At 51.0% G+C, this 23,948-nt stretch overlaps 2 protein-coding genes across 2 annotated transcripts in view; one reads left to right on the forward strand and one right to left on the reverse strand.

Moving 5' to 3' along the window:
* The window catches only part of abca5 (ATP-binding cassette, sub-family A (ABC1), member 5), a 48,739-nt gene extending 33,353 nt beyond the window's left edge, over positions 1 to 15,386 (forward strand). The window contains 11 exon segments of the mRNA XM_056576638.1: positions 544 to 658; positions 1,105 to 1,222; positions 1,405 to 1,496; positions 2,098 to 2,273; positions 3,933 to 4,008; positions 4,298 to 4,392; positions 5,255 to 5,374; positions 9,609 to 9,761; positions 10,580 to 10,659; positions 10,805 to 10,860; positions 11,446 to 15,386. Coding sequence (XP_056432613.1) covers positions 544 to 658; positions 1,105 to 1,222; positions 1,405 to 1,496; positions 2,098 to 2,273; positions 3,933 to 4,008; positions 4,298 to 4,392; positions 5,255 to 5,374; positions 9,609 to 9,761; positions 10,580 to 10,659; positions 10,805 to 10,860; positions 11,446 to 11,586 — 1,222 coding nt within the window. The 3' untranslated portion in view covers positions 11,587 to 15,386.
* Positions 15,387 to 17,069: 1,683 nt separating this feature from the next.
* LOC130371030 (ankyrin repeat and SOCS box protein 3-like) lies at positions 17,070 to 21,823 on the reverse strand. The gene is made up of 9 exons (XM_056576639.1): positions 21,381 to 21,823; positions 21,084 to 21,251; positions 20,881 to 20,990; positions 20,595 to 20,727; positions 20,005 to 20,182; positions 19,453 to 19,686; positions 18,990 to 19,259; positions 17,840 to 17,973; positions 17,070 to 17,592 (listed from the first exon to the last, which is right to left on the reverse strand). The coding sequence occupies exons 1-9, from the start codon at positions 21,553 to 21,555 to the stop codon at positions 17,411 to 17,413; spliced, it is 1,584 nt and encodes a 527-aa protein (XP_056432614.1). The 5' UTR covers positions 21,556 to 21,823; the 3' UTR covers positions 17,070 to 17,410.
* Positions 21,824 to 23,948: the final 2,125 nt, after the last annotated feature.

A 23,948-nucleotide genomic window follows, 5' to 3' on the forward strand; every position in this document is an offset into this window, starting at 1 on the left:
TTCATCAAGTCTCTGTTGGGCCCTCAGGTTCATCACGTCTCTGTTGGGCCCTCAGGTTCATCACGTCTCTGTTGGGCCCTCAGGTTCATCACGTCTCTGTTGGGCCCTCAGGTTCATCACGTCTCTGTTGGGCCCTCAGGTTCATCACGTCTCTGTGTTGGGCCCTCAGGTTCATCACGTCTCTGTGTTGGGCCCTCAGGTTCATCACGTCTCTGTTGGGCCCTCAGGTTCATCACGTCTCTGTTGGGCCCTCAGGTTCATCACGTCTCTGTGTTGGGCCCTCAGGTTCATCACGTCTCTGTTGGGCCCTCAGGTTCATCACGTCTCTGTTGGGCCCTCAGGTTCATCACGTCTCTGTTGGGCCCTCAGGTTCATCACGTCTCTGTTGGGCCCTCAGGTTCATCACGTCTCTGTTGGGCCCTCAGGTTCATCACGTCTCTGTTGGGCCCTCAGGTTCATCACGTCTCTGTGTTGGGCCCTCAGGTTCATCACGTCTCTGTGTTGGGCCCTCAGGTTCATCAGGTCTCTGTGTTGGGCCCTCAGGTTCATCGCGCCCCGGGCGGAGCGGGCCCCCGAGGAGCCTCAGAGTGAGGACGAGGACGTGCGTCTGGAGCGTGGCCGCGTGGCCGAGGCCCTCCGGGGCCCCTGCACTGAGGAGGTAGGAGCTGACGGGCTGGGGAACCTCCAAGGGCCTCCCTGATCTCTGTTCCCTCTCTGGCTCGTGCTCGCTCGCTCCCTTTCTTTCTTTCTTTCTTTCTTTCTTTCTTTCTTTCTTTCTTTCTCTTCTCAGTAGTAGAGTGCTTCATTTATTGACGAGTAAGGTTTTTCTTTTGTTGCTCAATGAAAAGGCCAACCCTTTTCAGTCAGCGTGTTGTGGGAGTGTGTGTGGATGATGTCTGGTTTGAGCGGCCTCACCTGGCCCAGAGTCCGGTCGGTCTGACTCGGGCCAGGTGAGGCTGCAGCAACCCGCCATCATCCACACACTCCCACAACACCTCTCACCATAGTTGAGCCAGAGTGAAATTGCAGAAGAGCGGCCTCCAGCCTGAGAAGCACCCAGATCAAGACGTGGTATCAGTGGACCTCTGGCTGTGTCTGTTGTAGAAGCCCGTGGTGGTGGTCAGCAACCTGACCAAGCAGTACAAAAGGGAGGGGGAGGACCCCCCGCTCAGCAGGAGAGGGAAGCTGGCCGCCCAGAACGTCTCCTTCTGCGTCCGCAAAGGTACGGACGCTCCTGGGCTTCGAAAAGGTCGAAGGACGGTCGGCAGTCGGTCCTCTGAACGTCCTTACTGCACCGAAAGAGACACATTGTTGTGTCTCTTTCGTCTGTCAAATGTATTTATTGTAAATCGCTTTGGATAAAAGCGTCCGCTGAATGTGCGGAGTGTAAATGCTGTGTTTCAGGAGAGGTTCTTGGGCTGTTGGGCCCCAACGGCGCTGGGAAGAGCACAATCATGCACATGCTGTCAGGGGACATCCGCCCCACTGCAGGCCAGGTACACAGACCGGTACCTCCCGTCTGAGGCCACTCCTGATCACATCACTCCTAATCACAGCACTCCTGATCACTGCACTCCTGATCACTGCACTCCTAATCCCAGTACTCCTAATCACTGCACTCCTGATCACTGCACTCCTGATCCCAGCACTCCTAATCCCAGTACTCCTGATCACTGCACTCTTAATCACTGCACTCCTGATCCCAGCACTCTTAATCCCAGCACTCCTAATCACTGCACTCTTAATCACTGCACTCCTAATCACTGCACTCTTAATCACATCACTCCTAATCACTGCACTCTTAATCACATCACTCTTAATCACATCACTCTTAATCACATCACTCCTAATCACTGCACTCTTAATCACATCACTCTTAATCACATGACTTCTAATCACAGCACTCCTAATCTCAGCACTCCTAATCCCCTCGACTCTGCCCCGTGGGTTTCTTCCGACATGCGACTCACACGGTCCAGTGTTGATTACACTCAGACTCATCTTTGTGATAATGTCTGTTAGTGTGGGGTGGCCGTGCTCCGCCCTCGTGGCCCAGATGTGCCAGCTGACGGCGTGGGTCTGCCCCCCCCCCCCCAGGTCCTGATGGACGACAGCAGCTCGGAGTACCGGCCGGCGGGCGCGGCCCAGCAGCAGGTGGGCTACTGCCCCCAGGTCAACCCGCTGTGGCCCCGGGTCACGCTCCGGGAGCACCTCGAGTTCTACGCCGCCGTCAAGGGGCTGCAGGGGTACACCGTCCCCGATGTCATCAAGCGGTGAGCGGCTGTCTTGAGTTGGGTTGTGGTTCTAGAAGCCCTGGCCCTAGAAGCTTGTGTTGAGCTGCGTTGAGTTGCAGGCGTCGAGCGGGGTGGTAGCTTTCGGGACTGAAGCCCCAAATCTCACTTCAGAAGCCCCGGATATTTTTTAAGCTTCTTCAGTGCCATCTAGTGGAAAGGACATGCAACAGCATGGATAATACTTTGCTACAAAATCATGGGTCTGCAGAGCATACCACTTCTGAAATACAAAAAAGAAAACAAACAATCCATCTCTGCAATCCTACTTTGCATCTACTGAAAGTAAGTCTCAATTTTGCCATTTTAGTTTACATAAAAATCTCTAGAAGTCAATAGTTAAGTGGTTATTGTTTCTTTCCATGAAATAGTATTGTATTGAGCAGGCCCTGCAACTGAAAATGTAGGCTATGAGATTAGAAGGGATTGAGGATTTGCCAATGTTCAGCAGGTCACCCTAAAATGGACTAGAATGCAGGAAATTGCAGCTTAGAAATTCAAAAATGTCTGGGGGAGGACCCCAAGACCCCCTCAGGGCTGGGCCCCGGATGAACACAAAGTCTGGCTACGCCCCTCTTGAGCTGAGTTGAGTTGTGTTGTGGTTCTAGAAGCCCTGGCCCTAGAAGCTTGTGTTGAGTTGTTTTCAGTTGAGTTGTGTTTTGTTGAGTTGTGATGTGTTGAGTTGGCAACGAATTTGGTCATCGATTCGTTGAGTCGCGCGATACGTCACTCGTAGGCGCGGCACTGTTTACAGTCTGCCGCCGACAGGTTGGTTCACGGTTCATGCACGCCCACAGCGAGCTATAGTGTGAGTGACCACAGCTTGTATTTTGGTCATATCTTAACACTGGACTGTAGGCCTATATAAAAGTGTTGTACCATCACTGTCTTTGGGTTAAAAACTCCTTCAACTCAGTATCCGTCTAGTCTAGTCCAACCAAAAACTCTGTCAGCTGCTGCTGCTGCAGACGTTGTGCAGACGGGCTCGGAGTCGGCACCGCGTGCATCAACAGTCATTCAAAGCAGCGGTAGTAATCACACAACCGGACGGTGTAGAAAGTCCCGTCAGTTAAAAATAGTGATCCAGTTTTTAAATCCATGTTAAAATCGGCAGGATATAGAGCTAGTTAGCTTAAAAAAAAGTCGCAAACAATGTCAAATGTGACGTGTTCAGGTCGGCTCAGTAATATGATTGATGGGTTCAAATGCAAAAAAAACGAAATTTGGGATTTTGGCGAAAACTTATTTCCCAGCAATATAAAATAGATAGTAAAGATGGAATTATGACCTGTTTAACGTCCTATCTTTAGCTATGATCATCGTATCAGCAATTAAAGCAATAATACAAATTGTATTTCAAGAAAATAATAGAAAAGAATCAATAGTGGTATCAATAAAGACGTGGATCGTTAAGGAGTCTCGAAAATGTCTATCTTTTTTTTACCAGATTCATCGATTAATCGAAAAAATTATCGACCAATTAATCGATTATTAAAATAATCGTTGGTTGCAGCCCTAGATGTGTTGTGTTGAGTTGTTTTGTGTTGAGTTGAGTTAAGTTGTGTTGAGTTGCGTTGTGTTGAGTTGCGTTGTGTTGAGTTGTGTTGCGTTGCATTGAGTTGTGTTGTGGTGCTCCCCCAGCGTGGTGAACGCCCTGGAGCTGAAGGACCACCTGGACCAGCAGGCCAAGAGCCTGTCAGCGGGGGTCAAGAGGAAGGTGAGGACCCCGTCCACAGGCACCCCCCCTCACCCCACCCTAACCCCATCCTAACCCCACCCTAGCAGTGTTCACCCCCATTCACCCTACCCCAACAGGACCCTCCAGGAGCCCCCCCTACCCCAACAGGACCCTCCACTCCAGGAGCCCACCCCCCCCCCCACCCCAACAGAACCCTCCAGGAGCCCCCCCCTACCCCAACAGGAGCCCCCCCCCCAACCCCAACAGAACCCTCCAGGAGCCCCCCCCCCCGCCCCGTGGGCTCACCCCTCCTCTGTTGTCTCCCCAGCTGTGCTTCGCGCTGAGCATGCTGGGTAACCCCCAGGTGGTGCTGCTGGACGAGCCGTCCGCCGGGATGGACCCCAAGTCCAAACAGCGCATGTGGTGAGAGCCCATTGGTCAACTGGAGGGCCCTGATGGGTGGAGCTAACTATGTGGGAGGAGCTACCTATATGGGTGGGGCCAACTCTATGGGTGGAGCCAACTCTATGGGTGGGGCCAACTCTATGGGTGGAGCCAACTCTATGGGTTGGGCCAACTCTATGGGTGGAGCTAACTATATGGGTGGAGCTTACTATATGGGTGGAGCTAACTATATGGGTGGGGCCAACACTGGGTCGAGCTAACTATGGGTGGAGCTAAATATGGGTGGAGCTAACTATATCGGTGGGGCTAATACTGGGTGGGGGCAACTCTATGGGCGGAGCCAACTCTATGGGTGGAGCTAACTATGGGTGGAGCTAACTATGGGTGGAGCTAACTCCATGGGTGGAGCTAAATGGATATGTTGATGTAGAGATAACCCTATGGGTGGAGATAACCCTATGGGTGGAGATAACCCTATGGGTGGAGATAACTCTATGGGTGGAGATAACTCTATGGGTGGAGTTAACCCTATGGGTGGAGATAACTCTATGGGTGGAGCTAACCCTATGGGTGGAGCCAACCCTATGGGTGGAGCCAACCCTATGGGTGGAGCCAACCCTATGGGTGGAGCTAACCCTATGGGTGGAGCTAACCCTATGGGTGGAGCTAACCCTATGGGTGGTCACCAGTTGTGTAAAGTAACTCTAGTTCCTCCAATGCCTCCGTCCATCCACCCAGCAGGGCACCTCCACTGTGTTAAGCTGTGTGTGTGTGTGTGTGTGTGTGTGTGTGTGTGTGTGTGTGTGTGTGTGTGTGTGTGTGTGTGTGTGTGTGTGTGTGTGTGTGTGTGTGTGTGTGTGTGTGTGTGTGTGTGTTCCAGGCGGGCCATCCGCTCGGCCTTCCGGGACCGCCAGCGGGGGGCCGTCATCACGACCCACTACATGGAGGAGGCGGAGGCCGTGTGCGACCGCGTGGCCATCGTGGTGTCGGGACAGCTGAGGTGGGGAACAGGGGTCACCCCCCACCCTTACCCAACCCTAACTGGGGTCACCCTAACCCCACCCTAACAGTGTTCACCCCCTCACCCTAACCCCACCCTTACCTAACCCTAACTGGGGTCACCCTAACCCCACCCTTACCCCACCCTAACAGTGGTCACCCCCCCTCACCCTAACCCCACCCTAACAGTGGTCTCACCCTCACCCTAACAGTGGTCACCCCCTCACCCTAACCCCACCCTAACAGTGGTCACCCCCTCACCCTAACCCCACCCTAACAGTGGTCACCCCCCCTCACCCTAACCCCACCCTAACAGTGGTCACCCCCCCTCACCCTAGCCCCACCCTAACAGTGGTCACCCCCTCACCCTAACCCCACCCTAACAGTGGTCACCCCCCCACCCTAACCCCACCCTAACAGTGGTCACCCCCTCACCCTAACCCCACCCTAACAGTGGTCACCCCCCCTCACCCTAGCCCCACCCTAACAGTGGTCACCCCCTCACCCTAACCCCACCCTAACAGTGGTCACCCCCCCTCACCCTAGCCCCACCCTAACAGTGGTCACCCCCTCACCCTAACCCCAACCTAACAGTGGTCACCCCCTCACCCTAACCCCACCCTAACAGTGGTCACCCCCCCACCCTAACCCCACCCTAACAGTGGTCACCCCCTCACCCTAACCCCACCCTAACAGTGGTCACCCCCTCACCCTAACCCCACCCTAACAGTGGTCACCCCCTCACCCTAACCCCACCCTAACAGTGGTCACCCCCTCACCCTAACCCCACCCTAACGGTGGTCACCCCCCCACCCTAACCCCACCCTAACAGTGGTCACCCCCTCACCCTAGCCCCACCCTAACAGTGGTCACCCCCTCACCCTAACCCCACCCTAACAGTGGTCACCCCCTCACCCTAACCCCACCCTAACGGTGGTCACCCCCTCACCCTAACCCCACCCTAACAGTGGTCACCCCCTCACCCTAGCCCCACCCTAACAGTGGTCACCCCCTCACCCTAACCCCACCCTAACAGTGGTCACCCCCTCACCCTAACCCCACCCTAACAGTGGTCACCCCCTCACCCTAACCCCACCCTAACAGTGGTCACCCCCCCACCCTAACCCCACCCTAACAGTGGTCACCCCCTCACCCTAACCCCACCCTAACAGTGGTCACCCCCTCACCCTAACCCCACCCTAACAGTGGTCACCCCCTCACCCTAACCCCACCCTAACAGTGGTCACCCCCTCACCCTAACCCCACCCTAACGGTGGTCACCCCCCCACCCTAACCCCACCCTAACAGTGGTCACCCCCTCACCCTAGCCCCACCCTAACAGTGGTCACCCCCTCACCCTAACCCCACCCTAACAGTGGTCACCCCCTCACCCTAACCCCACCCTAACGGTGGTCACCCCCTCACCCTAACCCCACCCTAACAGTGGTCACCCCCTCACCCTAGCCCCACCCTAACAGTGGTCACCCCCTCACCCTAACCCCACCCTAACAGTGGTCACCCCCTCACCCTAACCCCACCCTAACAGTGGTCACCCCCTCACCCTAACCCCACCCTAACGGTGGTCACCCCCCCACCCTAACCCCACCCTAACAGTGGTCACCCCCTCACCCTAGCCCCACCCTAACAGTGGTCACCCCCTCACCCTAACCCCACCCTAACGGTGGTCACCCCCCCCCCCTAACCCCACCCTAACAGTGGTCACCCCCTCACCCTAGCCCCACCCTAACAGTGGTCACCCCCTCACCCTAGCCCCACCCTAACAGTGGTCTCACCCTAGCCCCACCCTAACAGTGGTCACCCCCTCACCCTAACCCCACCCTAACAGTGGTCACCCCCTCACCCTAACCCCACCCTAACAGTGGTCACCCCCTCACCCTAACCCCACCCTAACGGTGGTCACCCCCCCACCCTAACCCCACCCTAACAGTGGTCACCCCCTCACCCTAGCCCCACCCTAACAGTGGTCACCCCCTCACCCTAACCCCACCCTAACGGTGGTCACCCCCCCACCCTAACCCCACCCTAACAGTGGTCACCCCCTCACCCTAGCCCCACCCTAACAGTGGTCACCCCCTCACCCTAACCCCACCCTAACGGTGGTCACCCCCCCACCCTAACCCCACCCTAACAGTGGTCACCCCCTCACCCTAGCCCCACCCTAACAGTGGTCACCCCCTCACCCTAGCCCCACCCTAACAGTGGTCTCACCCTAGCCCCACCCTAACAGTGGTCACCCCCTCACCCTAGCCCCACCCTAACAGTGGTCACCCCCTCACCCTAACCCCACCCTAACAGTGGTCACCCCCTCACCCTAACCCCACCCTAACAGTGGTCACCCCAAAGCGAGCCCAAGCAGCAGTCTGCGTGAGGATAGGTTGTGATGGAGAGGTGCTTCAGAAGACTCCCGGCCAACTGGGTCAGAGGTCACCTGGACTCCCGGCCCACTGGGTCAGAGGTCACCTGGACTCACGGCCCACTGGGTCAGAGGTCAGCTGGACTCACGGTCCACTAGTTCAGAGGTCAGCTGGACTCACGGTCCACTGGTTCAGAGGTCACGGCCCACTGGGTCAGAGGTCAGCTGGACTCACGGCCCACTGGGTCAGAGGTCAGCTTGACTCCCGGCCCACTGGTTCAGAGGTCACGGCCCACTGGTTCAGAGGTCAGCTGGACTCACGGCCCACTGGTTCAGAGGTCACGGCCCACTGGTTCAGAGGTCAGCTGGACTCACGGTCCACTGGTTCAGAGGTCACGGCCCACTGGGTCAGAGGTCAGCTTGACTCCCGGCCCACTGGTTCAGAGGTCACGGCCCACTGGTTCAGAGGTCAGCTGGACTCACGGCCCACTGGTTCAGAGGTCACGGCCCACTGGTTCAGAGGTCAGCTGGACTCACGGTCCACTGGTTCAGAGGTCAGCTGGACTCACGGCCCACTGGTTCAGAGGTCACGGCCCAATGGGTCAGAGGTCACCTGGACTCACGGCCCACTGGTTCAGAGGTCACGGCCCACTGGGTCAGAGGTCACCTGGACTCACGGCCCACTGGTTCAGAGGTCACGGCCCACTGGGTCAGAGGTCACCTGGACTCTGCGTAGCCTCCCCCCTCACCCCCCCAAACCCCCACACACCCTTTACGCACTGATTGTATGCTGTTCGTCCTGGCACTTAAGAATAGTACTTAGCAACATGTAGCATTCCACCCTAGCTATCCTTGTTGTAAGCGGGGAATGGGTTAACCTAGTGATGGCTAGTGCTTGGCACTTGGTTCTATGAACATCCTAACTGTACCGACAGCCATATATTGTTGTTTGTCCTTCTTCTGACAAATGTGCTTCGGATAAAAGCGTCTGATAAACGTCCTGAATGTTAAAGGGAAACTTCACCCATTTCCATTAAGCTTTGTATCGTTAGAAACACACTCATATTTTTGAATGGTCGTGCATCACTCCCTTATTTTCTGGGTAGACTGGAGAGATCCGTATCGATCTCCAACACTTCCTGTTTAAGATGACGCAATATGACGATTTTTGTGTAAGAGGGGAGGATTCTCGTAAGACTACAAGCACTAGTCCCACCCCTCTATAGGGGGCGGGACCCACTGACGCTACAGACCTATTAGAGCAGTGCCAGTGGGTGGGACTTCACCAGCAGAAACTAACATCCACAGCGTCTGAAGCTAAGCTAACAGAGGCTGTTGATAAAACTGAAGTACAATGGCGGAGGGTACTGGATCTGACAAAGAAGATGGCACCATGCAAAAGTTCACCATTTCGAAAGAAATACAAACGAGGACTAATTCCCTGAGTTCACCAACAAATACTCTTCGCTAGAAATGTTGTGTGAAATGATTTTCAAGCAGTCTTGCGGTATCAGCTTGGTAGATGGAACAGCGAGGTGTCCGATAGGCGGGGATCTAGATCAGCGGGAGTGGCCAGCGAAGCTGTGCATCGTGGTGCATGGTGGGAGTTGCTGTCTTCAATCCACAAGCGCCAAAAACTCCCTTTCTGCCTTTTCTTGGTCAAGACGGCACCAAATTAGAATTGTATCTTATTATTCGACTACATATAGGACCCAATTTCAATACATATTCACGCCTCCACCGGTGAAATGCTCCTTTAATGTAAATGTGATGCTGGCTAAGCCGCGTCGCTCCACCGTCCATAGAAGAGGAGTCTGCTGTGTTTGCGCTACGAGGCGTGACTCCCCCCTCCCCCCCCCAGGTGCATCGGGTCCATCCAGCACCTGAAGGCGCGCTACGGCCGGGGCTACAGCCTGGAGGTGACGCTGAAGGAGGGGCCGGCCGGGCTGCAGCCCGCCGCACTCCTGCACCACGAGATCCTGCGCATCTTCCCGCACGCCGTCAGACAGGAGAGGTGTGTGTGTGTGTGTGTGTGTGTGTGTGTGTGTGTGTGTGTGTGTGTGTGTGTGTGTGTGTGTGTGTGTGTGTGTGTGTGTGTGTGTGTGTGTGTGTGTGTGTGTGTGTGTGTGTGTGTGTGTGCACATGCTCCCGGATCAGGGCCTAAAATGAACGTCCAATCACAAACGGGATTTGGCGTGTTCTAATGACATGCTACCAGCCATGATTGTTGGATGATTGTTGGAAGGATATTGGGGCTTGTACTGTCATGTGTGTGTGTGTGTGTGTGTGTCTGCGAGGAGGTGCTGATGTGAGTCTCTGAGGAGGTGCTGATGTGAGTCTCTCTGAGGAGGTGCTGATGTGAGTCTCTGAGGAGGTGCTGATGTGAGTCTGTGAGGAGGTGCTGATGTGTCTCTGAGGAGGTGCTGATGTGAGTCTCTGAGGAGGTGCTGATGTGAGTCTCTGAGGAGGTGCTGATGTGTGTCTGAGGTGGTGCTGATGTGAGTCTCTGAGGAGGTGCTGATGTGAGTCTCTGAGGAGGTGCGTCTCTGAGGAGGTGCTGATGTGAGTCTCTGAGGAGGTGCTGATGTGAGTCTCTGAGGAGGTGCTGATGTGAGTCTCTGAGGAGGTGCTGATGTGTGTCTGAGGAGGTGCTGATGTGTGTCTGAGGAGGTGCTGATTTGAGTCTCTGAGGAGGTGCTGATGTGTGTCTGAGGAGGTGCTGATGTGTGTCTGAGGAGGTGCTGATGTGTCTGTGAGGTGTTGTTGATGTGTAAATGGACTGCATTTATATGTGTCTGCCAGGAGGTGCTGATGTGAGTCTCTGTGTTCCAGCTTCACCACTCTAATGGTTTATAAGATCCCCATGGAGGACGTCCAGTCGCTGTCCAATGCATTCTCCTGCTTGGAGCGTGGTGAGTCACACACGCACACACACACACACACGCGCCACCCTACTCAACATGACCTCGCCCCTTCTGACGCTAATTCTCTCCTTCCGTTAAATCTTTTATTCTTTTATATGATCTTTTATTCTTTATCCTTCTTTATCACCTCCAGCGAAACAATCCTTCAACTTCGAGGGCTACAACTTCTCCCAGTCGACGTTGGAGCAGGTATGGGTCCCGGCTCAGCCTCAGTGTCCTCTAAACCACCTTCTGTGGTCCGTCCTGTGGCGTGTTCCAATACCCGTACTTCCATGAGTATACTTGGAATCCGCACTATCTACTACGTTAATTTTTCAGGTGTGAGTGCTGTTCCAAATCGAGTACTCCGTGGTGCACTAACCGGAAATAACGATCACGACTGCCGCCGTGGCTCCTCCCCCGCAATAAACTTCCCGCCTTGAACGGTGAACTCTTTACGCCTAGCAGCTATAAAAACTATAAAAACTACAAAATGACTCTATTAATGCAGGCTATGTGGAAAATGCGCCGACTTTGGCTCAGCCTGGCTCCGCCTCTTCCGCTACGTAGCTAAGATGGCTGCCGTTGAGTACGGAGAGTGTCCTTCGATCCAAACTTCACGATTAGCCCGTTTTGAGTACGACAGCCGGGTCCTTGAAGTATACTTCTTTTCGCCTGATCTGAATTGGAACGTACTGCGTACTAAAAATGTGGCTAGTAAGTACGGACAGTACGGGTATTGGAACACGGCACAGGTCTCCCGCTCTGACCTCCTCTCCTGGTCTCCTCCTCCAGGTGTTCATGGAGTTCGCCAAGGAGCAGGAGAAGGAGGAGGACGAGGGGGGCTCCCTCAGCACCACCTTCCAGTGGCAGCGCCTCCACCCGGACGGCGCCGCTCCACCCAACCAGCCGGACAGCATGGTGCAGCAGCTCTGAGCACCGCCGCCCCCTGCAGGCCAGGACACCACCGCCCCCTACAGGCCAGGGGAGGAAGGACAGGACTAAAGCGTGGCACTGGCGGTGGTGGTGGAGGTGGTAAGGTCCCCCCCCCCCCACCTGCCCCCCACAGACACAGGGACCACAGGGACTCTGTGATTGGATGGACCCTGGTTTGGAGGTAGAGCATCCAGGTGTGTGTGCGTGTGTTTGTATTATGCTCTTTTGTATTATTATTGTTTGAAATGGGTCGGTCAAAAAAAAAAAAAAAGAAGAATTATAAGACTAAATATGATGCGTATGCTTTTCTAATTGTGTCTGTTGAAGGCGGGGAATCAGTAGTTCCACCTGTTCTCGCTCTGCTCCTCAAATCGTGGCCCGTTGGGAAGTTTCTTTGTGAAACTGTCTGTGTGTGGTTGTCTGTGTCTTTCTGTTTGTGTGTCATTTAACACTGGTCCGTCCCGATCCAACCTCCAAGTACCAAAGCAGCGCGTCTTTAAACCACTTCACACAGATTGTGCACACACCTAAACACCCTGCTGTAACACGGGGAGGAGTTTCTACACGCTCAGTAGCATGTGAATAAATGTTTATAAATTGAAGAACAGTTCCAAGAGAGGCCACTTGTTGCAGTGCAGGTCGGTCTGCAGTGACCTCTAGTGGTTCCTCGCACTGATTGCAGATGAGCGCAAATCCAGACAATAGTAGAAGACGCGGTTCTCTTCTTCTTCGCAACAGCATGCAAGCCAGAGAGAAGGCTGTATTATTGTGATTATTTGCTTAGTTTTCGTTTGGCAAAGGATGGTCTTGGGGTTCTATGCCTGTTGCATGGACCTATTAAAGAAGGCGTTGTGTCACCTCTCCTCCTTCAACGCGGCAGAGCTACCGTGGGCAGAACACCACAGAATATGCACAACAGTACATGTAGCACACACGCGACATTTGTCTCGAATGCCATCCTCAGTTGTGGAGTGTGTGTGTGTGTGTGTGTGTGTGTGTGTGTGTGTGTGTGTGTGTGTGTGTGTGTGTGTGTGTGTGTGTGTGTGTGTGTGTGTGGGGGGCAGATCAAAGTACTATGTGTAGCTTGTCGTCACAGTTTCACTTTGGTGCCACTTTTAAACACACCGATACGTTTTGGTACATTTATCTAACGGGAATGGTGTGTGTGTCCTAATGCTATAAACATGTAAATATGTGTGTGTGTGTGTGTAAGATTAATCCACTTTGGGTGTGTATCTAGCCTGCACACGAGTTTAGATCTGATGTAATGTTGTCTAACGGGGTTCAGATGACCCATGCAGGAGCCGTCTTTACACAACGCACTTCCAAATCTACTGAGGCATTGCCTGCTTCTGTTGTGATTGACTCCTTTTTAAAAAAATTAAAACCTGAAATGAGCAACTCTGGATAACAGCATGATACTAATGGCGGCTGGCTTGTTCAAACGTTACCGCACTCCGAGCACTTCTCCAGCTGGCTGCAGTCCGTCTCTGTTCGAATCCGATACTCAATGTCACGTTTATTTCTACTTGACTGTTTCAGAGAGCTTGGGGTATGAGCGTCACCTTTTGGAGTTTATATTATATCGTTCTCATTTGTTCGTCCCGTTCATGTCTCCTTCTTGACGTGGAGAAAGTTAGCGAAAGGGACAGGCCATGCTAGAGGTGCTAGCCATCGTTGATATGGAAAGGGACAGGCCATGCTAGAGGTGCTAGCCATCGTTGATATGGAAAGCACTGGCAACAGCCATCACTAGTTTGTATTGGGCTAGCTATCACATTAACATCAGGCGTTTCAAGGCATTCCTGGCCAGGTGTGGTTTTTGGTTAGCCATAACCATAATTCTTTACACTTAATTTTGGGGTATTAAAGGCTATGGAGTAAAAATGTTTTGTTTAGATAATAATCAATAATTAGTTTATTATGTCGAATCATAATTACAATTTCCAGCTGACGTATCAGTAGGCTCTCGCATAATTCAAAATTGATTTGTCACATGAAAGTATGGAACAAATATTATGCAGGGGGATAGAAACGATAACAAAAGCGATTTGGATCATATTCAAGGATTATTTAATTCTTTAATGCATACAGCTGGAAAAAACGAAAAAATATATATTTGCAGTACATGAGTGGCTCTTGCTCTTGCCCCTAGAATCTCAACTCGCAAATCATTTTTGATATTAAGATCTTTTAGATCCTGTAATATTTTCCCAGTCTCATCCTTCCCAGGAAGCCAGCCTTTTGCCATATTGTACAATACAACTGAGAGAACATAGGATGGAATGGTTCTCTTTACCCTCTTTTGCAATGCTAGTGTGTTCCTTTTGCGTCAAACATTCTGTAACTTTGCGATTCTTGTCTCTGTCCAACTTGACGATTTCTGCGTCCTTTTGAATAAGATGTAGCCAGACAAGTAACATCGACTTTCTTTGCACTTCTCGAATGCCTGCTACCAGATCCACAAGAAAACGCATCCAGAAAAACACTCCTTGCCTCCATACAACAACGGCATTAAAGGGCGATAGGTATTTCAATTTGAGTAGTTGTTTTTCCTTGGTGGAGGTACAATTGCACTATTTCTGGGAAATGTTTTATAATGGTTCTGTATATTATGCAATCTTTGTAAGATTATCTCTACACTGATTTTTATTTTTTAAAGATTGTAGTTTAGCAGTGTGCTGTAATTTTGCTTCTTTCTCTAGCCTTAATATTAAGATGATGTTGATGGTTTTATCTTTGTGGTTTCTATCATATCCTGTCATGAATAAAATAAATGTAAAATGACTTGGCTGCGATCTGTCACTTATTTAAACGGTTCAGTGATTATTTACCAAGTACATGTTACACACTTGTACATTTGGACCATCTCTTTAACACTCGAAAATACTTATGTTCAGCTGAGCTCACATGCGCGAGAGGTAATGCATGGTGCGAGTAGCATCCAGATGCAGCCTTACGCCTCGTTTCCACATACGTACATTCTCGTATGCGATTCAACCGTCTCCGACCGAAAGTCCATTCATTCCTATGTGATTCTCCGTAATGTCCGTTTTTCCTCCGAGACTCCTCCCCTCCGTAAAATTTCTGTCCGGTATGTAATATACGTTCAAAAAATTTAACTTTCGCCGTCGTTTTACGGAGATACTGTATGAACGTTTTTATGTTTTTCACAAAACTTGTAAGTACCTGGCAGGCCAAACTCCTCACCGATCTCTTTCCAAGCCTGGTTGGTTTTGTTTTTATCTCTGTATATGTCGATCCTCATGTTCCAAAGTACCGGTCTCCTAAAAACTGCCATTATCATACGCTCCCACATCTTTTGTCTACATTTTCGTCCGCTTATCCGGGGTCGGGTCGCGGGGGGAGCAGCTCAAGCAGGGGGCCCCAGACTTCCCTTTCCCCGGCCACATTTACCAACTCTGACGGGGGGATCCCGAGGCGTTCCCAGGCCAGTGTTGAGATATAATCTCTCCACCTAGTCCTGGGTCTTCCCCGAGGTCTCCTCCCCACTGGACGTGCCTGAAACACCTCCCAAGGAAGGCGCCCAGTGGGCATCCTTACCAGATGCCCGAACCACCTAAGCTGACTCCTTTCTAAGTAAAGGAGCAGAAAACTCATCTCGGCCGCTTGTACCCGCGATCTCGTCCTTTCGGTCATCACCCAGCCCTCATGACCATAGGTGAGGATAGGAACGAAGATCGACCGGTAGATCGAGAGCTTTGCCTTGCGGCTCAGCTCTCTTTTCGTTACAACGCAATACCGCCCCCGCTGCTCCGATTCTCCGGCCAATCTCACGCTCCATAGTACCCTCACTCGCGAACAAGACCCCGAGGTACTTGAACTCCTTCATTTGGGCTAAGGACTCATTTCCTACCCGGAGTAAGCAATCCATCGGTTTCCTCCTAACATCTTTTGTCCGTAAATAAATTCATGCCCGTACGTAAAACACTAGCGACTCCTTCCGTAAATTTACGGAAGCACGGATACGAAAAACATACGTATGTGGAAAAGAGGCGTTAGCCCAGTCCTACCAGACTCTCGTACTTCATTTCATTTGCACAGAGAGTCTGGACCTACTCAATAGAGTGGCGAAGTCACGCCCCTTCCGGTAGGGCCCATGGGACAATGGAGAGAAAGTAATTATTTTCTGGTCCCTGTCTTTATATGCCCTGGATTACACATATTTTGTTTATCCTGGCCAAGAATCACCACATCACGACCCTGATCATCAGGAACGCTCATGAGGAAATCGGACACGGAGGGAGAACCCATACCCTTGCTCGGCTGAGTGTGTCAAGCTGTGTCAAGCTGCTGTGAGTGAACAGAAAATGGCGAGTCTACCACCTGATTGTCTACTGCCTGACCATCCACCGTTCACTAACGTCAGTGAACACTATTTCGGCCCCTTTGAAGCAAAGCGTGGACCCGTGCAAGTCAAGCGTTATGGAGTTTTGTCTACTTGCCTTACAGTCAGAGCAGTCCACATAGAAATCGCGCACTCTCTCGACACCGACTCGTGTATAAATGCAGTGGGGCGTTTCATAGCCAGAAGAGGACAAGGGGAGGTGATGAGAACCGATAACGGAACAAACCTGGTAGCTACAGACACGAGATTCGCCGGGCGATGAGAGAATAGAACCAGTCTCAGATCTCTGAGGCTCTATTGCAAAGAGGAGTCACTTGGATCTTCAACCCGCCTGCCGGGTGGCACCACGGTGGCATCTGGGAGCGGCAGATAAGAACAGTCGGAAGATACTTACCAACCTTCTGAAGCTCCAGTCACTGAATGATGAATGTCTGCAAACTGTGATGTGTGAAGTAGAAGCAGTGATCAACAGCAGAGCCCTTACCATTCATCTGATGACGTGGATGACCTCGAGCCACTGACGCCGAATCACCTTCTCCTGCTCAAGGGAAAACCAGCACTCCCTCCAGGTGTGTTTCAGAAGCGGGATCTATATTCAAAACAAAGAGGGAGGCAGGTGCAGTATATCTCTGACGGCTTCTGGAAGCGCTGGTCCAGAGAATACTTGCCCCTACTTCAAGAAAGGCAGAAGTGTCTGGAGAAGAGGAGTAATGTGGGAGAGGGAGACATCGTACTAATCGTGGATGAGAGGGCTCCAAGATGGGCTACTTTCTCTCCATTGAAACCCACTCATATTTTTCTATCTCATAGGTCCCATGGGCTCTACCGGAAGGGGCGTTACTTCGTCCCTCTATACCGCAGACCCAGACCCAGTACTGAAGGGAAATTAAAATTGAGCAGAAGAGCCAGGCCAATGCAGCCCCGGATTTACTTTGAAATGTAATATTAATGTATATATGCATTTATTAGTTTTTTCTACAGCGAGTTCCCCCCAAGTTCGAGTTCTGCGTGATACTTGAGTGACTGATTGCTGGGTGGCTCGGTGTGAATTTCCACAGCCAATCAGCATCTTGTATGCAGGACTAAAAACAAATATGCTTTCTGACGGGATTTGTCTGAAAGCGACCCAAACACAAACAACGCAGCAAAGCGTTTTCTGCCTTAAAGATGATGAACGAGTTTTACTGAACAGATTATTTATTGAAAGTGAATCAGCAGTGCAAAGTATACTCTGGATCGATAGAAATACAGTCTTGTTTACCGTTTAAATTTTAACATTACATTTTTCTTGAGGCAGAACGTTTTCTTTTTTATAAATAATTATCACATTTATTATTAACACACAAGATGAACCAAAAGCCCTTTTTAACATTATATACACAAACCCAACAGATTACACTATATTATAAGATAAGAACACTTCGATCGGACAACCAAACCGGACCGAACCAGTTTTTAGTCGGACGGTGATCCTGAGTGGGGGTCCCCTGGTGCTTTGATGTCTGCAAACAGCATGTGGTCGTGGAGAAGAAGAGGAACGGGCAGCTGGGTCACCGCCGGGCTCCTCATCAGCACGTCTGGACCCAGGTGGGCCCGCAGCCGCAGCCGACACAGGTGGAAGAGCGGGGGCACCCACTCTACAAGAACACACACACGGTTTGAACTCCACAAAGCAGCGATACACTGAGAGAGAGAAGTGGTGCGGAGGAGCGGTTGTGATGAGGAAGGTTAAACACACAAGGAAATCAATTTGAATTGGACAAAATCGCTAAATAATACTGTGCGTGTGTGCGTGTGTGTCTGTGTCTGTGTCTGTGTGTGCGTGTGCGTGTGCGTGTGTGTGTGCATGTGTGTGTGTGTGTGTGCGTGTGTTGCGGTGCTGACCGAGGTGAGCGGGAGGCGTCCAGGTCTTCATCTTCTGCCGCTGCTCCAGGACGTCTCTCAGCAGCCGGCCCAGAGTGGACCGGTCCACCATCTCTAGGAGGTAGGTGAGCGCCTCGCTGGGGGCTTCCTCCAGACTGGGGGGGGGGCAAAGCAGAGGGGTATAAACTATCACCAGAGCCTGGAAACATTAGACACTAATGTACAGGGGGGCAAAGCAGAGGGGTATAAACTATCACCAGAGCCTGGAGACATTAGACACTACTGGACAGCCGATATTTGCGTTTTTAACGTGTATCGGCATCGGCCGATTTTATTTTGACAGATTTTTTCACGGCAAGATCTACAGATTATTCAATAAATGTTCCCATTTTAAATTGAGACTTGTAACATTTGTTACATTCATCATTGTGTAATCTTTATGATGTAAATTGAGGGAGCAAAAGCAGTATCCAAATATCGGCTCAAGAAAGTCGGTATCAGCGTTTCGGTCATTGTCTAAGGCTGATGGAAAAAAAACGGTATCGGTATCAGACCTAAGAAATCCATATCGGTCGATCCCGATTAGACAATATGTCATAACTATCCTAAACCCAGCACCACTAGCAGACTGGTTTACATTAGATCTGATGACTCCCTCTCTATAGCCTGGAGACCAGACCAATCCTGCAAGCTCATGTTTCTCTGCAGATGCGTTCTGGCTCCCCTCCCATAAAAAATGTTTTCTGCCGGGTACAAGATAGACCAACCAATCACAACCGTTTATCTAATATGAGGCGGGATAGTACGATGACAATGCAGAAGGTTGCCTTGTAGGCATTTTCAACAACAACAAAGATGGCTGCCGCTGATGTAGAACTCGCCTTGCATCGCAAACTACACCACCCGTCTCTGTGTGGAAGAAAATGGGCTCCCTGTTCCTGCTCTAGGTTGAGTACAAGCTGTGGCTTTAGTTGTCCTTTGTTTGTGAATTTCTTTAAATAAAGTTTGACTGAATAAGAATCATTGGAGTCATTGAAGATTGGTCCGTCAGGTCCCAAAGAAAAAAGGCGTTTCCCATCATGTAATAAAACTGCCCTGGAAAGGATCAAAAAGCCCCTTTGTAAAGACGAGCCTCTGGTACGCTGGTGGAGAGAGGTGGAGGAAGTCTTACAAGGCGGGCACCAGCAGAGCGTTGGGGTCCAGCCCGCTCTCCAGCAAGGCCGGGAGCCAGGAGCCCGCCTCCGTGGCGTCCTCCTCTGCCACGCTCACCAGCGCCTCCAGCTCCTCGCCGGACAGCAGGGGGCGGGCCCCGGGGCCCTTCCCCTGGTCCTCACACCTCTGGGCCAGCAGCAGGTCCAGCACGCACGGGTCCGATAGACTCAGCCTCCAGCAATCCTCCGTCAGGGGCGCCCCCGCCTGCATCAGGAGGCTCATGCACCGACTGGTGGGGGGGGGGGGGTATAAAAGTTTGAAAGATGTGTCTACCGACACGTAGACCGGTTGAAATGCACCGTACACCACCGGAGTGGAGTGGGGAGAAAACACTGTTTCTTTTCGCCTTACCTTGACAAACGTGTCCTCAACAGTGATGACAGGTGTTAACTCCATGTTTTCAAGGTGTATTCTAGTTTTACCTATGATTCAACGCTGGGTCGTCCACCATGTGGGACAGGACCAGGCCCAGCGGGGATTCTGAGTCGCAATGTTCCTCGTATTCCCAGTTTTCCCAGCCGGCCTTGAAGCTGAAGCCCTCCTTCAGCAGGACCTCCAGCATCTCGGGCTTCTCCAACGCTAAGAACACGGGGCTCACCTCCCCCTCCCCGCTGCCCAGCCCCCGCCGCGTCACCGCCGCCAGCCGCCGCAGGATGCTGATTGGACGGAGGGAGACGGATAAAGGTCGGTCAGGGCCGTACCAGTGAGTACACACCAGTGATCACCATGGTTCATTCGGAGTGGGAATATCCAGAATCATGCACAACAACGCTTAAAGTTTTCATTTTGGCTACATCTTGGAATGTTTCAAATATCCTGCTCTAAACATTGCCAAAATCTATAACAGAATATATATCACGCATGACGGAAAAATGACCACAAACGACCGGTGTACTCCAGCACTTGTTAGCACCCCTACCTGGGTTTCATATTCAGTGAACATTGGAATCTCTGGGTTACTGACGTGGACTCACTTGACGTTGTCCCCCACAGCGGCAGCATGGATGGCGAGCGGAGGCCAGTATTCGCGGCACTCCACATTTGGATCTGCTCCGTGTTTCAGCAGCGCATCGACGCATGGCTCCGACTGAGCCTCCGTGGCGGCCAACAGGGGAGTGCCCCCGTCCGTCGCTTGGATCTCAACGTTTGCGCCTTTTGTTAACAAAGTTTCAATCCAAAGTTTAGGGAACTTCTCCAAGGTGCTACTGAGACTCTTAATGGATATTAGAATATTTACAAAATAGTATCTAGAAGCTCTCACACTGCCCCAATTAACTCCAACAGCCAACTTTAGCACGCAGCCCGAAGTGACCCCCAAATTCTACCAATAGCGTATATAGTCGCCAACAAGAAACGTCCTACGACCAACCAACGGTCAGCGTGCTCTACCTGGTGATGGTGGTTAGCAGTGGTCAGATTACTTTTGTTGCCAAATTTATAGAATTGGTGTTGGCCAACATTCTGTAGTTGCATGTTGGGAGTTTTCGGAGGCAATTTGCACCTTAAGGGTGACAAGAGTGGTCTGGCCTTGATCAACTGCTGCCATAGGGAGATGTGGGCTCACCTGCAGCGGCCAACATCTCCAGACATTCGTGGTGACCGTGCTCAGCTGCTAGATATAAGGCCGTCTTCTGTTCCACGTTGCGAAGGTTGAGCGCACCAAAGCGTAACAGCATGGAAACTAGCTCACTAGAATCCTGAGAAGGTAGAGACCTTTTATAAACTGGTGGCTTGGTTATTCTACAACTTCTATGCAAGAAGTAGAATTTGCTTTTAGGCAAACTTAAACAAACTTCCAGCCCCTAGCTGGTGTTTAGAACCAAGAGGGCAGTAAGGGTGTGAGGTTCTACCTGAGCGGAGGCAAGGTGAAGGCAAGACTGCCCAGAGGCATCTGTTACATGGACTGCTCCCCCCTTTCTAATGAGCGCCATGGCCGTCGCTGGTTTATCGTTTGAAACGGCTGTACACAGAGAAAAACAAACCCATCACATCAACACCCTCCCACAGCAACAAGCCAAGTGTTTAACTGTAGGAGCGCAGGCTAGGTCCTCACCGGCGAGGAGCGGCGTGAGGCCTGATGCGTCCTTGACGTTTAAATTCGCTCCGGCGGCCACCAGGAGCTTCACGACGTCCGTGTGGCCCTCGGCTGCGGCCATGAACACCGCTGTCTGGCCGTTGGTTGCCCGTGTGTTCACATACTCGATGAAGACGCCTGAGGCGGCTGTAAAAGGCATGATGACAACTTTAAATAAGGAAAGGCGATAGATACATAAGAACTTTATTTAATCCCCTATATGTGGAATTCATTAGTTACAACACTCACTCACTCACTCACTCACTCAGTACTTGCCTGCCATGCTGAGGACCTCCCGGACGCAGCCCGTCTCGCCGGCCCGCGCGGCCTCGTGCAGCGGCGTGAGGCCGTGGTCGCTCCTTTCCTCTACGGAGCGATGGAGGAGTAACGTCCGGAGGAGATCTCTGTCCCCTCGGCGAGCAGCCGTGAACACACACCGACCTTCATCCATCTCCTGACTCAAATATAGCCTAAATTGCCTTATTTTTTCCTTGGGCACGAGGCGTTCGTGTAAAATGTTCCTGAAGTTAACGCTACGAACTCCGTGAGGAGGACGACTATGGTTTTAGTTTTGGCTTTTTTAGATTTAGCTGTTGGGACCGATCTCCACTAAAATGAAAGAGAAACTAACATTGCTGCCTCCGCGTGACTGATAGACAGGCACTTTCTGTTCCTCTACTGAAACACAAATCCTGCGGGACAGTGTCGCCTAGTGGGGATTTACAGCATTACAGCGGCCGACAAAACGCAACTAGTTAACATGATGAAAAGTATGGAGTATGACTTACTTACCAGTATTACTGACACGTGTTTAAAAAATCGAGCGTGAAATAACGTTTAAGGACATGAAAACTAAATATAAACTTGTCGAGTCGTTTTGAATTTGAATATCCGTAGGCCTATCACCAATGTCCACATTAATAAGCACAGAGTGCATATTAATTATAACATGAGGGATTTAACTTAACGTCGTCCTGCTGCTGCTGTTGCCCGTCTCTAAATTGCTCTCACTGATTGGATATCACTGATCGTTGTTGTTCTAAACCATATCATGTTATAAATTATGGCTCTTGTTATCATCAAAACCACAACCAACATGGAGAAGTCTTATGTGTCGGTGAATGAGAATGACCTTCTCAGAAAGTACCCTTCTCTAAAGTGAAAGTAAAAGTCACTATTATAGATACTATACTAGTTATTCCCTGGAAAGTTTGGAAAACTGTGTTCGGCAATCGAATAGAAAATAACTTTGACTCTGCAGGTTATTGACTCAGGTAAAAAAGTCTTTTTTAATAAACTCCCAGTACACTAACTAAGTTGTTGATGCTTCGTCATAGTGACCCTAATAATGCTACTGCAGAGGTTTGGTGCTATTTTGAGCAATATTAGAGGTAAAAAAAAAGGCCAATTTGGAAGCGTTCACTGTGCCCCTAGCCAAAAACATGGAAGTAATTTGGGCTGTTACCAGTGGCAGCTGGTGATAAATGTTGGTGGTGCGCGGTAAAAGACGGGGCTCCGGCCGTCCGGGGGTCCCTCCCCCAGAAAAAAATTAATTTGGTCAATTAGATTTCCTGTATTCTGGTGCATTTTGGGGATGGCCGCCCGCTACCCATTACCTATGACCTACTATGGTGCGACCCGAGGGCTACCCATTACCTATGACCTACTATGGTGCGACCCGAGGGCTACCCATTACCTATGACCTACTATGGTGCGACCCGAGGGCTACCCATTACCTATGACCTACTATGGTGCGACCCGAGGGCTACCCATTACCTATGACCTACTATGGTGCGACCCGAGGGCTACCCATTACCTATGACCTACTATGGTGCGACCCGAGGGCTACCCATTACCTATGACCTACTATGGTGCGACCCGAGGGCTACCCATTACCTATGACCTACTATGGTGCGACCCGAGGGCTACCCATTACCTATGACCTACTATGGTGCGACCCGAGGGCTACCCATTACCTATGACCTACTATGGTGCGACCCGAGGGCTACCCATTACCTATGACCTACTATGGTGCGACCCGAGGGCTACCCATTACCTATGACCTACTATGGTGCGACCCGAGGGCTACCCATTACCTATGACCTACTATTCATTGAGATTCACAGCCTACAGCCTGACTTGCAGGGCCTGGACAAGCTTACAATATACAGACCTGCTTTATGGCCCTTCCACCAGCCATTGCTATTTGACCCATTGTTGTTATTCTGATATTGAGACAAATCATGATCACTGTCCTATAGCGTCCATTTTTTGTGAGTCTCCATGTCTACTTCAAATGCAGTTAGAAATATGGGACAGTTGCTTCATTTTGTTTACATGCTACAGGCCGAATAACTGAATTAATATGTAACTTACTTGCTCCTTTTAAGTATAACATTGCTTGGGGAGTCCAATTCCTCAACTGAAAAGGTTGGAAACTGCTTATAACTCTCTGCTAGTTAGCGATCTATCTCCTCTCTACATGTAGTTGTGTTGCGTGAATGCTGCTGAGGAAGGTAGCCTATTTGATTGATTCGCTGAATCGTCCAATCATGTGGTGATAACAAAAAAGGTAAGTGATACTGTAGTGGCTAAAACTCCCTTGTTGTGCATACGTAAATAGCTCTAAACATATTCAGTCGATTAACCACTCTTTGACAGAAAGAACGAGGTCTACGCGTGTTTACTGTTGAAACGACGGTAGAAAAACAGTGCGTTCGCTCCGTCTTTACTAAATGCCACAAAATGATACAAAACCCGCAGTTTTACTCTCCCTCAATGCTACGGCATAACAGAACCCTCTATAGCAACCAATGTCCTATGCATCTCTAATAATTATAAGCG

This window comes from Gadus chalcogrammus, chromosome 18 (genome assembly GCF_026213295.1).
Source record: "Gadus chalcogrammus isolate NIFS_2021 chromosome 18, NIFS_Gcha_1.0, whole genome shotgun sequence".
NCBI lineage: Eukaryota > Metazoa > Chordata > Actinopteri > Gadiformes > Gadidae > Gadus > Gadus chalcogrammus.

Bases quoted from the DNA above. Each gene is read 5' to 3' on its own strand.
- LOC130371030 (XM_056576639.1), bottom strand. From the start codon at position 21,555: ATGGATGAAGGTCGGTGTGTGTTCACGGCTGCTCGCCGAGGGGACAGA. The intron at 20,183-20,594 runs GTGAGCCCACAT...TGTTAACAAAAG, and splicing joins GGAGATGTTGGCCGCTGCAG to GCGCAAACGTTGAGATCCAA. The intron at 19,260-19,452 runs GTAAAACTAGAA...CCCCCCCACCAG, and splicing joins GACCCAGCGTTGAATCATAG to TCGGTGCATGAGCCTCCTGA.